At 40.5% G+C, this 15,817-nt stretch overlaps 1 protein-coding gene across 1 annotated transcript; it reads right to left on the reverse strand.

Annotated features, from left to right (window-relative positions):
* Positions 1-1,968: 1,968 nt before the first annotated feature.
* On the reverse strand, positions 1,969-12,821 carry LOC131252905 (glucan endo-1,3-beta-glucosidase-like). Its single transcript, XM_058253676.1, has 4 exons — positions 12,363-12,821; positions 8,324-8,902; positions 4,305-4,587; positions 1,969-2,604 (listed from the first exon to the last, which is right to left on the reverse strand). Exons 1-4 carry the CDS (start codon positions 12,801-12,803, stop codon positions 2,576-2,578), a joined length of 1,332 nt encoding a protein of 443 aa, XP_058109659.1. The 5' UTR covers positions 12,804-12,821; the 3' UTR covers positions 1,969-2,575.
* Positions 12,822-15,817: the final 2,996 nt, after the last annotated feature.

A 15,817-nucleotide genomic window follows, 5' to 3' on the forward strand; every position in this document is an offset into this window, starting at 1 on the left:
TGGCATGGAGCTTGTCTGTCTCAAGGGCCGGTTAACCTTCATCTTCGGCAGTTGCAGAGATTCTTCTACAAGATATTTCAAGGGTGATTGGATAGAAGAGATCATGAATCGTGGGCAGTAACTCTGTAGAAATGACTGAGAAATTTCCATTCTCACCATCTTCCCCAAGGGTTGATAGACATGGAAAGGATGAGAACTTTTGGGACCTTGAATGGATTAGAAATTCTTCTGATGTGGTACACTTCTTGTTCTGACTCATGTCATTGATTATGATTGGGTCATCTAATTCTACCTTGTTGGTTCTTTTAGGCTCTGTTTGGATACCACCCCATAAATAACTTTTTAAACTTATGTTAGTATAGTAAGCATCATTAGAGAAGTAACTTATGTTATGAAAGTTACTTATCCTAAGTTTTTATTTTGTTGCTTTTCAACTTTTAACTTTTCTACTTATCCCCATCTCTACCTCTCTTATCCACATCAAAGGTGGGCTCCACATGATGGACGGCTCACCTCCAAAATGGGGCCCACATGATGGATGGTCCATATCAAAGATGGGCTCCACATGCTAGGTAGTAGATATTAAAGGTGAACTCACATGATGGACAATAACATTGATGACGAGCCCCACATGATAGAAGACCCAGGTCAAGGTGAGCCTCACCAGAGGACATTTCATATAGAAGGTTGGCCCCTAATGATGAATTACCCACATCCAAGGCAAGTTGGAATTCAAATGTACGTGTGCCATATATAGGGCTAAAACTTCGGTTAGGGTCAATCCGAACTTGATTGACCCAAACCTAACTTGGGTTGGGCTGTCAAGGTACTTGGATTGGGTTGAGCAAATTAAAAATCGAGTTGGGTTAGGTTTAGAATTATCACATGAATTTGGGTCGGGTTCAAATACTCAATTTGAATTTTTATGAGCATTCCAGTGTAACCCTATTGAATAAATTGACTCACTGAAAAAAGGCTCAATCCAACAGCTAGAATCTCAGTGCATCTTATCTATGACAAATAGTTTCTGGATATTTTCGACCCAATTTCCAAGGGCAAACAACTTTGATTACTTTAGGGATAAAGGAAGACGTTTTAAATGAGGTCATTATTTTTCTTCGAACTGTTAAACGTGGTGGTTGTCAATCAGAGCCATTTCTCAAGGGTATTTTTGTCCTCTTTCACTTCTTACAAGTAGCCCACACCGACTTTCCTCTCTTTTATGAATAGCACATTTTAAAGGAAGGTCCTAGGGAGCCCATACAATATGCTCTGTGGGTCCTATTATCATAATTTTGGTACATCAACTCTATACATATATTGTGCCAGCTTAAATTAAAGTATTAGTTCAAAAAATAAGAAGATAAGACACTCGAATGGGCTGGGATAGGTTGTCCTCCATTCAACCATTCTCTCTTTTCCTCTGGCATGCATGTGAGCCTCACCGTAGCCTTCCCCTTTTCCTTCTTTCTCTACCCTATGAGCATTCTTCTCTCTTTTCCTCTCTATGTAAGATATAAGTGCTACTCCCCTATAGTTGTAATAATTGGAGCATGTCTCTCTCTTTTTTATTTTTTGGTCAACTGGACCTTTTGTAAACTTTAAGCCACCAGACGAATGGACCCACATGATTCTTGGGCTCCAGGCATTAATATAAAACCTAATATCAACTCAGTTGACATGTCTGAGTCCACTCGACGCATCCAAGTTTTTCAAAGGACTCCGCTAGTCAACCAAGTCCTGTGCTAAACAAAATGCCGACGGCTTCTACGAGGATACTCAACTCGAAATCAAATCATGCCAAGTTGACTCAGCCGAGTTTTGAGTTGACCAGGTGAGTTTTAGTACTTTGATTACAGCCTTCTGCTATCTAGTTGAGTCAACTCGAACGAGTAGAGTCTTAAGTTCGATTTTTAAAATTATGGTAATGACAAAGCTCTCCCATAAAGAAATCGAAACCTTCTGCTATCTAGTCGAATCAACTCAAACGAGTAGAGTCTTTAAATTCAATTTTTGAAATTATGGTCTTTACAAAGCTCTCCCTTAAAGAAATAGAATCGTTACAATTTACATAAAATATCAAATAACAAGATGAGTGGGCTACTTCCACAAGCTTCCTAGAGCCCTGCCTACCCACACGCAAGCACACGTGCCAACACATCGCATGTGTGCTTAATCAGATCTTTCCATCAGGTGGGCAACACCATTTAGGTCTTTCAACCTACGAATCATGCCGTTCAGCAACTCAGGAAGGCCACATCATGCAAAACAATTGGATGGCTAGGATAAATTGTTTTAGGCAACAACTCACTCCATTGTGGCCCACCTGAGGAATGAAACTGCTTGATCTTTAGGTAGGGAGAGGATCCAAGTACTCACTCCAAACTGTTGGGAACCTCTGATCTCACACACGTGTTCCATGTAAGCACGTGTGCCAGCATGTCGTGTGGAATTTGTGAATCTCAAAGTAACCCAACTCATCAAACATTTTACAATGAAATATAACTTAGAGGGGCAAAAAGGTAAATATAAGACCATGAGAGCCCTTTGCAGGTATTAACCTTCAAATATCTTTTCAAAAGCTATATTTACAAGAACCCGAACCTGAAAAAAAGAAGAAAAAGAGTTAGCATGGCATTCCTATATGTTGATCTAGACCGTTCAAATCACAGGATCCATTCCAAATGGACAGTAGCCCGAAAATCACAACTACTGGACAATCCTATCCATCAAATGATAGCAATAAAAATCATATTTAAAAATTAAAATGGTCAGTTGTCCAGTTTTTGGGCTTTTGTCACATGTGTCCAAGTCATTCAGTTGTCGGCTGGAGTTTATCCTGAGAAAACCCTGCCGTGACTTTGTAATCAGACGGTGGGCATGACTTTCGTTGATTTGGACGTAACCACTTCATGTGGATGAGATCCTCATCGTCCATAATGTTCACCGACACGTGTTTGGATCTGGACCCAAAAAGAAGCTGATTCAATTCTCATCCTATCCATCAAATGATAGCAATAAAAATCATATTTAAAAATTAAAATGGTCAGTTGTCCAGTTTTTGGGTTCATGTTCAACATCAGCTCTGGCAACACTGATGGACGGTGGGGATGTCACATGGATGTCTCTTGTGAGCCCCACAGAGCTTCCATTGTGGGGCGGGAACGGATTAGGTGTTACCCAGGTAACATCGTTAGTGGGTGTTGCCCTGACCGTGGGGCCCACCTAGATATATGTGCTTTATATCCTCGCCGTCCATTAGTTTTTCCAGCTCATTTTAGGGCATGGATCCAAAAATGAAGCAGATCCAAGTCTAAAGTGGACCACACCACAAGAACAGTGGTCATTGAATGCTAATCGTTTAAAAAATTCTAGAGCCCACTGTAATGTTTATCACCATCCAACCTGTTTATAAGGTCACACAGACCTGGATGAAGTGAAAACACAAATATCAGCTTCATCCAAAACTTCTGTGGCCCCAAGAAGTTTTGAAAGGTGGGCATTCAATCTCTACTGTGTGGTCCACTTGAGATTTGTTTCTGCTTCATTTTTTAGTCCATGCCCCAAAATAAGCTGGAAAAAACTGATGGACGGCGTGGATATAAATCCCATATTCAAGGTCTGTCATACACCACATCTTACACGTGGCATGAATTGGACCACATGCTCAATAAGCAACCTCGTGAATAGTCCACACACATGCGAATCACAAGGCCCTCATGCACGTGAGTACTTGCCTGATGCACCAGTTCGTGCAAGTGGGCCATTTTAGGTGATCCAAACCGTTGAACTGATGCTGCCCATCATAGATGGGCTGTAACAAAAATACCACAACCCTTGGAAGAATCTAACCTATCTGATCTACGTGTCTCCGCCATCCATGTCAGGGCCCATCAGTTTGACGGTTCTGATCACCTAACAAGGGTCCCCACTTGCTCCAAATGGACACATAATCATACTAACGAAAATGACCAACATTCGAAAGGTGGGCCATCGAGTAGCTCTGCCCCATCACATTGCCACCCCTGAGCCGTTGAATGAACAGGTTCCATGTAGAGGAGATCCTAGCTTTCCATGGGGGTGGGCCACACACTTCTCGGATCTTCTGGCCTAACAGTCAGGTTGTTTTTTCATCCCATAATGGGCAGTGGGCTATACTGTTACAAAACAAATGGAACTTGGTCTATCTGCTGCAGACCGAAACAACCTGATTTTCAATCCAGAAGATCTAAATAATGTGGCCCACCTAGTAGAAGGCTTGGATTTTCAACATTCGAGATGTAGTGTGGGGTCGTCTGTCTTACTTGGGTTGGACGTGGTGATGACTCCGGTATTAGAGAAATCGCAGTTGAAGTTGTTCCGACCCTTGGATTGATAGTAAGCGTTCATCACGTAGGAAGCATGGGCCTGGATCGTGTTAGGAAGGAAGCATGGCCCACCAGCCTGGATGGGCTTGCAATCTATGCCTGAGCTACATACGTAGTCGATGTTGGATTGCAGGGATTGCGCGCTTATTCCCTGTTTCGCTACGCACCACTTGTGCGCCGAACCCGACGGGGTCGTAGGGGTCGGTGCTGGACCGCCGGACTGAAAAGGAAAAAAAGCATGGTTATTTTGGTCAGTGAAGTTATTTGATACTCTAAATGTTATTTCATACACGTGCAGAGCAGTTTTTATTGTGTTATTTGGGAGATTGCAATAGAGGCTGTGTCATACCTGCCGTGATAAATGAGTGATATTTATACATCTGTTGTACTGACTTATGTTAGGATATGATGATAAAGAAAAAGACATTAAGGAAGCATTTGGATTATAAGTTGCTTAAGATAAGCTACTTATTCAATAAGTAACTTATCTTAGTTTATACTCATTAAAAAAATAAATATGTTTGGCAAATAACATAGTGATCAGCTTCTACTCTCTTTTGTCTCTCCTGATACCTCTCTTTAATAACTTATAAAAGTAGAAAAGCTCAAAAAAATTTAATTAATCTACATAAGTACTTTTAAGTAAAAAAGTTAATTATAATTAATCATAAACTAAACTTATCTAAAATAAATCACTTATCTATTGCTGTAAGTAGAAAAACTAACTATTTTGGTGGTATCCAAATGGGCCCTAAAAATCGAGTGGGCTACAACACTAGACAAAATGAGGGTAGGCCACCCACTGTTGAAGGATGTTTATAGATTTCGCTATTTCTCTGTGTAGCTCATACTAGGTGCATAGTGACAAATCATGTTCTCAGCAATTTCTTAGCATGAAAATATCTTGGGGATTTTCAAATTTTGAGGTTTTTCTTAGGATATTATTTAAAAATTTTCACTGAGAATAAAAATATTATAAATATTTATTTTAAAACATTGATTATAATCAATGTAATAAATCATTGATAGCTTTTGATTGTAATCAACATATGTAATAGCGTGTTTAACACATGTGGGAGTTTATGCTCTCATTGCCGGTCCGCAGCTCAAATAAAGGAGGATTGGGTTTAGGTTGCCAGATTTTTTTATTTTTATTTTTTTTTAACACACGCACACACACCACCACACTCACACCGCTGTGGGATTTCACTACCTATGGGTACTCGAACCCTTGACCAGGTGTTGAAACTCCTAAAGAGTCTACCACTGGAGCAAGGAAGATTGGGTTTACGTTGCCAGTTGGTGTCAAACTAGTGCCAAAACTTCATCATAACTGAACAATATGATATTTCAAACTCATGCTAGAGTGTTTTTAACTGGCGCTTCATTAGATCTTGGGTGCAGTAAGAAATAGGAAAGGGCTGGGTAAGGCAACCTCGGAAGTAATAGCTTAGTTATAGTGAGAGGGTTTTCATGCCATTCTAGGCGTGTGCGGTGAGTAAAGTAATTAGTCCAAAATAAGAAGATTCATCTTGCAACATTGATAGGAACGTTGACAGGTAAAGGTATAAAGTTCATAAGTATGATGAAACAAAGGAGAGTTGACAAAGCTCATGTTAGAGACAAAGTGAAATTAGGCCAAAACCAAAGGAAATATGGATATAAGCTTTGGCATATAATAAATGAATAACAAAAATAAAGTAGGAATAGTGATAGATAAAATTTTAGGGCCTACTTAATTTTAGGCCATTACTAGTATTTTAAGCTAAATAAGTAGTAATTATTTACTTCAATATTTTCTCCCATAAGATTTGACCGGTACGGTATCTCAAAGAATTCTCAATTTCCATGACCTATGTACAATGCTTACATGGCAACATGATGTATGTGAACGTAGTACATTCATTTTGCTAGGTCATTTTAGAATATGAACAAAAAAATTGAGGCAGATCCAAAGCTCAACTGGATAACACCAAAAGAAGCAGTGGGGATAGACGCACACGGTTAAACCCAATGTTTTTTGTGGTATGGTCCACTTGAGCTTTGGATTTGCCTCATTTTTTGGGCTTATGTCCTAAAATGTTATGAAAAAATGAATTGACATAGTAGAGATAAGATATACACTATAAAGGGGCTTACAAAGTTTTCACTTTTATAAAGTTGAGTTTTACCTTAAATTAGTGGCGAAATTCCAGCTATATTTCATGCAGTTAGCAATAGAATTTTATTAATAAAATCATGTTAGCAAAGGAGATAATATTAGCTGACATAATCAAGAGAAAATTAATGGAAAGAAATAGATAGACTAATGCAAAAAATGAGATAAGTAAAGCTATCTTTGATTTTGACTGTGACCTTCAATTTAGTTTTAATAAACACTTTAAAAAGAGAGAGAAACATTTGCTAACTTTCGGAAGTGGATCCGCTAATCTCACCAGTGAAGTCACATCACAAAGTTATATAGGCCTCACCATGATGTATGTGTTGTATCTACCGTGTTTATCCATTTGAATAGATCATTTTATGACATGAGCTAAAAAATGAGGCACATTCGAAGCTCAGATGGACCTACCATGCAAAATAGTAGAGATTGAACGCCTATCATTAAAAACTTATCCCATGGAAGTTTTATATCAAGCTCATATTTGTGTTTTCCACTCTTGCAATGTCTGTGTGAACTTATGAATGGGTTGTATTTCAAGTAAAGATAATGGGTCTAGGATGGCTTCGCTAGCTTTGGATTTGCTTTATTCACGTGTTGGCCGCGGAATAAATGAATGAACAGCGTGGATACAACACATACATCATAGTAGGGCTCAACTTGGTGACGTCACTTCAATAGTGAGATAACTACTGAAGCCGTTGGTACCTAATCCAAATCCATCTTTGATGGCAGGACTGGCTATTAAATCTTGCCACGTCACTACCTCACTGAACTCGGTGTTCCTCCGGCCATTCCATGAGATTTCGTTTTCCATCCCACAAGAATCGGTCAGCATGTGTCGCTCCATCGGGTCCATATGCTGGGATGTTCTAACCATCTGAACCGTCCATATTCTAGAAAAGGTTGTAATTAAGCCATGGTACAATAATCCCATCTCGTTCTTCTTTTCTGTGGTGTACTTTCATCTACAGAATATAAAGCTTTGAACGATCCGATCAGGTTAACCTTCTGACGATAGACTGTACTAAGTACCATCCAGAATTTCGACGGTTCCGATCATCCGAACATCTCATCATGTGGGCCCCATAGAACGATACGTGGCTCCTGCTCTCGGGAAGCGGATTGCGTACTGAGTGACTCAGTACGTGTACTGAGTAAACTCTGTGGGGTCCACCGTGATTTATGTACTCACTCGATCCATTTTACCAGGTAATTTTAGGTGTTAAGCCTAAAAATGAATTATACCCAAAGCTCGAGTGGACCATACCACAGGAAACAGTGTGAATTGAACGTCAACCGTTGAAATTTTCTTGGGGCCCACAGAAGTTTTGGATCAAGCTTGTATTTGTGTTTTCCCTTCATCCATGTCTGTGTGATCTTATGAACAGTTTGGATGAGAAATAAACATCACTGTGGCCATAGAAAGGTTTCAACCGTGGAAATCATTATTCCAACTGTTTCCCATGGTATTGTCCATCTTATCTTTGGATATATTTAAATTTTGGGCTCAACCCCTAAAATGAGCTGGAAAAGCGGATGAACGGCGTGGATAAACCAAATACATTAACGGTAGGCCAAACAGAGTTTACTCAGTACGATAAGAGCGTACTGAGTAACTCAGTACGCAATCCGATTTCCTCCTCTGGATGGAGGGAAAACAAAGAACATGCATCAAAATTTCTTGACATTTACGATACTGCCCTGAACAATGGCTTAAAGGCATTCTCGTAATTTTGTTTTTTTTTTAAAAAAAAACGGTCGAACCGCTTCATAAACCGGGTTTTCCTCTTACCTGCCCGCGCATGATCCCAACATCATAAACCGGAGTCAGATCCGGTTTGAAAAGCCCAAAATTCCTCTCAGCAGTCGAACCCGGCTTCAGATTCTCATTAAACAGCGAGAAGACGTACGTCTCGAACTTCCGTCCCGGCATTAACGGCGTTCCTTTCCCCGAAGTCACGTGCCGTATCAAATTCCCATTATAAGAAGCTGCGTTCTCCACACTCACACCCATCTGGTTCGGGTCCCCGATCGAGGGCCACCCGGTCTCGGCCACGACGATCTCGACGTCTCCGTACCCGATCCGTTTCATCGCCGTATAGACGGCGTCAAGCATCGCGTCAAACATGCTAGTGTATTTGATACCCGTGGCAGCGTCAAACTTCCCAGGATTGGGTTTGAAGATGGCGTAATTTAGAGTTTTGTCGTAGAATGCGAAATAGGGGTAGGGATTTATCATGAATGGGGATTTCGTCTCGCGGAGGAACGCAAGCATCGGCGATAAGATCACGCGCTCGTAGGCGTCTTTGAAGCGACCCGTAGACGGGGGATCCGAGGCGGCGAGGAAGCCGAGTGTGTTGGGCGTCGAGACCTGGACATTGGCAAATCACCGTTTCAGTAATTTATCGGGATATTTTAAGATATTTTAATTTCTCAAATCTCGTATGAAATAAATAAAATATTAGAAAGTATTTATTTATAAATTAATTGCTTGAGAATGGACCGTTAAGAGTTGAGCTGTACACGAGCTGAACCGAGTCGAGCTTGGCCCAGCTCGGCTCGGCTCTGCCAGCAAACTACCCCAGTTCAAACTCGGCTTGACTATAATATATTATAATATATAATATATTAAAATATAAATATTTATATTAAGTGAACATTATCCAAGTCGAATTGATTCGAACCGAGTCAAGTTTGGAGTCGAGCTCAGTCTAGCTCAGGCTTAACTCAATGTTTTCTAGCTAAAAAAATTAACTTGACGTGACTCGAACCCAATCGAGCTTTTTGAAGCCGAGTTGAGCTGAGTTAACCAAGCTAACTCGGTTCCTATACAACTCTAGTTAAGAGAGAAACAAAATAGCTACAATTATCATCTTGAAACATTTATTCACTATATTTTCATTTTATATTAATTATGATTCCTAAGTAGCACTTTGATTCAGTGGTTAGGTTGCTTGAATGTGTTCAAGTGGTAAATGAATTATGGATAAATGATCCATAAATCATTTGTAACTTATTTTGTTTAACTGTAAGGTCTAAATGATTTTTTTTTTTTTTCTTTTGGTATTTGTATTTGTATTTAGATAGCTTATAAAATGTTTAAGTCAGTAAATGAAATTACAGATTTTTGCTTGTAAATTAAATATGGCTGTAAATGATTTATGACCTATAAATCATTTGTAAGTATTTTTTAGTATCTAAATACAAATCCTAAATCATTTAGGAGTTAGTTTGGATGAGAGTAAATGAGAGTAAATGATTTTTATTTTTTATTTTTTTGGATGGAAGTAAATGGAGGTAAATTAAATGAACTGGAGGTAAATGAGGCTGCAGATGAAATCCTCCCTCTAGAAATAGAATTGAGAGTAAATGAAGGTCAATGCCTTTTTAGTTTTTCTTTGGAGAGTCAAGCGTATAAAAAAAGATATCTAAATTCTCCCAACATTAGCCATCTAAATGGACAATTAATGTGTTTTATTTTTTCTTAATACACGCACACATGCACACCCACATTTCTTTTTTCTTAACATACACACTGGAAATTGGATTACGTACTGAGTAAACTCAATTGGGCCCACTGTGAATTTATATGATTTATTCACACCTTCCATCCGTTTTTCCATCTAATTTTAGGCATTGAGCCAAAAATTGAAGCTTATACAAATCTTAAGTGGACCATACCTCAGGAAGCAGTGGAAATAATGATTTCCACTGTTGAAACCTTTCTAGGCCCCACAGTGATGCTTATTTTTCATCTAAACTGTTTATAAGATCAAAAAAACATGGATGAAAGGATAAAACAAATATAATCTTGATCCAAAATTCTAGGGCCCTCAAGAATTTTTCAACGGTAGAAATTCAATTCACACTATTTCCTGTGGTGTGGTCCATTTTAGCCTTGTATATGCTTCAGTTTTGAGCTAAGGACGTAAAATTATCTTGTAAAATGGATGGACATACTGGATAAAATACATAAATCACGGTGGACCCCACAGAGTTTACTCAGTACGCTAAACGTACTGAGTTACTCAATTTGCAATCCGCTTCCCACACACTCACCTCTCCCACACACACTCATACCCACCTCACACGCTTGCACCACAAGGGGTGCTCAGAGCCTACTACTGAGACATAGCAAATGTCATGCATTTCATTTACTCTCATCCAAAGATAGCTTAAGTAATCTACTTCCAATTCATTTATCTCTAAATCTATTTCCCATTTACCTCCATTTACAAGCTCCCAATAAAGCCCCTTACAGTAAGCCCTGTTTACAAGCATCCAAACGTCTCTTAACCATATGATTTATGAGACATATTCAATTGATGGTTGTAAAAATTAGCCCCAATCACACGGTTAGGCCCGATTACTAATTAACATCCCACGTGTTATTATAAATTTAGTAGACAAGTAATACCATCATGTGATGAAATACTAATAAGATCATTAAAAATGGACCACCAATCAAATAATTTTCAACCTATAAAGTGAATGTGGCATCAAACCCTTCAAATAGGTAGGCCACCCCATGAGGATTAGGTAAAGCAAAAAGTAGCTCCATTCATGAAGTGATGAATACAAAACTACAAGTGTGGTTTACTCAATGAGTCGGTGTGGCTGATATTTCCATAGCATGGTCCTTATAGTGAGGCCAAACTATTGGATGAGTTGGATGTCACATGCATACAAAAGGTTAGAAATTAGGTGGACCTAAACTCGTGGTCCAATGCATTAATTGGACCGGTAGGATAAGGTGGGGATGAAATCTGTGGGCCCCACCACCATAATATGTATGTGTTATCTAAAAGATGGGATGTCCCAAAAATCCAAGATTCAGGAGGGCCACATCATCTGCAACAATGCAGAATCATTGCCTCAACATAGATAACATCACTTCCCAAGCCATCCAAGTTTTAGCCTAAAATTTGGCAAAACCTTCATTTAGATGGGACACAATTAATAAGTCAGATTTCTGAACCACATCTCGGTGGACCCCACATACAATTGGGAAGATTTTGATGGGTGGGTGTCTACTCTCTATAGTTTCATTTGATGTGGCCCACCTGAGTCACGGATCAGGCTATCCTTTGGGCTCCAGGCCTAATAAGAGGTAATGCATCTCACAGACAGGGTGGATGTCCTACACACATCACGGTGAAGCAAGGATCGGATTTGGTGTTACTCGTGTAACATTTTTGTGAGGTTATCCTTACTGTGTGGGCCCCACCTTGATGATTGTGTTGTATATCAACGCTGCCCATCCGTTTTTTCAGACCATTTTAGAACGTTATCCCAAAACTTAAGAAGACCCAAATCTCCAGTGGACCACACCATTGAAAAAGGTAGTGAATGACCGTTAAAAACTTCTTGTGGGTCCTAAAAATTTTAGATCAATCTTCATATTTTTCCTTCATCCAGATCTGATTGACCTTATCAACGGGTTGGATGGAAAATAAACATTACGGATCTGCTTACAGTGGGCCCTGGGTAGTTTTTAATGGTGGACATTCAATCACCACTGTTTCCAATGGGTGTGGTCCACCTGAGATTTGGATCTTCTTAATTTTTGGAACCATGCCCTAAAATGCGCCGGAAAAACAGCTGGACCACCTAGATATACAACACATCATCAAGGTGGGCCCCACGTGTTCCCCGGTTAACACCTCCTTGTAGAAACATTTCCCATTATCCTGACTTTTAAGTGATTTTTTAAACGTTAAAAACGTGATAATTAAATAACTAAATGCAATAAATTTAAAACCTTCAATATTTTGAAAATATCATGATAATATCGGAAAAATATATATAACGAGAATTTGAAAATCTCAGACCTTGATGGTGGTGATTCCAGCTCGTTTGAGGGCATGGTGGATGTTTTTCATTGCGGGGAGGAGGTTGACGATGAGGTTCTTATCGCCGGAGTAGATGATCTCATTGCCAACGGCGATGCAGGTGATCTTCGTGGCGGGAAAGAAAGGGACGATGTTGGCGGCGACCCATGCTCGGGCCCTTCGTATTTTGGAAAGAGCAGGGATTTCTCCGTTAGGAACTGTAACGGTAACGGCGATGTTGGTGTTAGCGAAGGCGCCGATGATGGCGTGATCGGCATTGAAGATCTTGATGGCATCGATGAAGGTGTGTTGTTTCAGGAAGCTCGCGACCTGTGTAGCTGGAGGGAGGTTGTCTGCGAGAGTACCGTAGTTCACGCCGATGGATGTTGAAGGGCGGAGGAGAGAGAGGAAGAGGAGAGACAAAATGGAGAAAAGCGCCATTTTAGAGAGAGAGACGGAGGTGGGAATTTGTTTATTTATTTATAGTGAAAGAAGGAGCGACGAAGGTCGATTACTTACAACGGTTGATGTCGAGAGCACCTGTAGCTGAAGGCTCTGTGGGACCCAACGTGATTTTTTTACAAGATCTGAACCGTACATGATTTTATTTAGCTCATGTAGGATGTGATATATAAAGTAACCGATCAAAATATCCATTCCAATGGTTGTAGAAGTGGATACAGGAATGGATACCGTTGAAGCCTTCTTGGGGCCTACCAAAGTATTCAATCAGTACCTTTTTTATATTTCGCATAATCCTTGTGGGTTTCATAAGATTAACGGTTTGGATGGTACATAATAATTACGGGGGGCCCCAGGAAGGTTTAAATGGTTGGAGACTGCATCCGAGATTTTTGCAGTGATGTGGCCCAATTATATTTTGGATCGGTCTGTTTTTTGGGATTGCATATTATGATGAGATGTATTAAGTGATGGACAGAGTAGATTTAATACAGACATAACAATGGGCCCCATGTTTCTTTTTGTTGCACAGGCTCTCTACAACAGCTGCTGTAGGATATTCGCGTCAGGGAGCGAAACGAGGAGTGATTCCACCTGAGCCCTTCGTTGAGGGGAACGGATTGGCTACTCCCACTGCCACCAGCCCCGTGGCTGATGGTCGGTGAACTGTGGGTCCCACCATGACGTATGTACTTCATCCATTCCGTTCATTAATTTTTACAGATGAATTTACGGACTTATACAAAAAATTACAAGAATATAAATTTCAGGTGGACCACACCGTACGAAAACAATAGTGATTGGATATCCACCATTAAAATCCTCCTAAGGCCCACTGTACTGTTTATTTGACATCAAATATGTTGATTAGTCATACAGACCCAGATGAAGGGAAAAAACAAAGATCAGATTGATCCAAGACTTTTATGCCCCCAAAATGTTTTTAATGGTCGAAATTCATTCAACACTGTTTCCTCTAATGTGGTCCACTTGAGATTGGAATATACTCATTTTTTCTCTCGTACAATAAAATGATCTGGAAAAATAGATGGACGGCATGGATGAAACACATACATCATGGTGGGGCCCACAGAGCACCGACCACCAGTCATTGGCTGGTGGCAGGGGGAGTAGCCAATCCGTTTCCTTCGCTGAGGGCGTGGCTTCGGTGGATCCCCGGATCGAGCAAGGTCTGTGGAACCCTAACAGCGGGGCCTACAATGATGCCCGTGTCTTAAATCCACGCCGTCCATCAGTTTTTACACCTCAGTTCAGCCAATGATCCAAAAAATGAATAAGATCCAAATCTCATTCGGATCACACCACAGGAAACAGTGGATATTGACCATTTAAGAGCTTTTTGTGGGCCACAAAAGCTTTGGATCAATCTAATATTCTTGTGATCCTTTCATCCAGATATTTTTGACCTTATTAATAGATTGGATGGGGAATAAACATCCAGGTGGCTCCCAAGAAGTTTGAATGGTGTATATTCAATCACCTGGTTTCTTGTAATATGGTCCACCTAGGACATGGATATTCTTCATGTTTTTTCATCATGTCTTAAAATGAGCTTTAAAAGCGGATGAACGGCATGGATGTAAGGCGTACATATCAATGTGGGCCCCACAGTTAGGCATCCACCGACCTCGGTCGATCCGGGGATCAGCCTAAACCGCACCCCTTCGTTGACAGAGTTAAGTTGGTACATAGTTTGTAGAGTACGATAAGTCTGACTAATCACGCACATGGGTTGCATTCGTTCACCTCAATCAATAGCGTCCAAATCGTGGCCGTTGAATATGGCTTATAATCCAAAAGGTACGCAGGATGGGTGGCTTTACGAAATCGATTAATATCAATTTATCCGGTATTCCGATGGTAGTGTATAAATATTAATTAATCAGCGGCTGAGATCATCTAATGATTTTTATCTTGGGTCTATGATAAATCTGAAGTTGGGAAAATGACATGAACAGCTTGGATTGAGTAGATATAATGACATGTGTACAGATCTTGTGTGCATGCCTATGGAGAGAACCAGTCTACAACGGTATGGTCGCTTTTCTCTGTTGTAGTGGCCCAAGCGTCGGAAAGGGCGGAAATGGAAGCGGATTGCGTCCAACCCCCACCTGGAGGGACTCGGTCCAGGTAGAGGCTCTGTGGGGCCCACCGTGATTTATGGATTTTATCCACTCCGTCCATCCATTTTTTCATATCATTTTAGGACATGAGCCCAAAAATGAGTCAGATCCGAGGCTCAAGTGGACACCACAGGAAGCCGTGGTGATAATGGCACCCACCGTTTAAACCTTCCTTGGGCCCACCGTGATATCTTATTTCCATCCAACCTGTTCATAAGGTCACAAAAACCTCAGTGAAGGGAAAGAATAAATTTCAGCTTGATCCAAAAATTCTGTGGCCCCAAAAAGTTTTTGATTGTGGGTATTCAATCGATATCGTGTGGTCCATATAAGAAATTTATCTGTATAATTTTTAATATAACATTCTAAAATGATATTAGAAAATGGATGAAGGGATTGGATAAAACCATTCATCACGGTGGGCTCCACAGTGGCCCTGCCTGGACCGAGTCCGTCCAGGCGGCAGGACGCAATCCGCTTTCGGAGGAAATAGGATTGCTTGAAGTGTACTTGCGTTTGTTGGACGAGGTTTCACTGTACAACTATCCGCATGCACAAGTGTGTGGTATCTGGGCCATTCATTAGGTAGGGAGCACTTTATCATGTGCCTGATAAAAAAATTACAGCTGATGCATGAAAGTGGTGGGCCATGCCATGTGTGGAATGCCACAAGATCGAATCAAAGGCCGCTTTTTCATTCCGATTCAACGTACCGATGTGGCCCACTAATGGTTGGATCAATTTGAGTTCCAGACAGATGTGATCTTCACGCAATTAAGTGCCGGAAGAAATATACAGTCTGGTAGAGTACGACCGTCCGCATGGATGCACCCATCCACCGTACACGTG

The sequence above is a fragment of the Magnolia sinica genome, chromosome 8 (genome assembly GCF_029962835.1).
Source record: "Magnolia sinica isolate HGM2019 chromosome 8, MsV1, whole genome shotgun sequence".
Lineage (NCBI taxonomy): Eukaryota > Viridiplantae > Streptophyta > Magnoliopsida > Magnoliales > Magnoliaceae > Magnolia > Magnolia sinica.

Excerpts from the sequence above, each read along its gene's own strand:
- LOC131252905 (XM_058253676.1), bottom strand. The coding sequence starts at position 12,803 with ATGGCGCTTTTCTCCATTTTGTCTCTCCTCTTCCTCTCTCTCCTCCGC. Across the intron at positions 4,588-8,323 it reads TTGGGATCATGCGCGGGCAG|TCCGGCGGTCCAGCACCGAC; the intron begins GTAAGAGGAAAA and ends TTTCCTTTTCAG. Across the intron at positions 2,605-4,304 it reads CATCACCACGTCCAACCCAA|GTTCGGGTTCTTGTAAATAT; the intron begins GTAAGACAGACG and ends TCTTTTTTTCAG.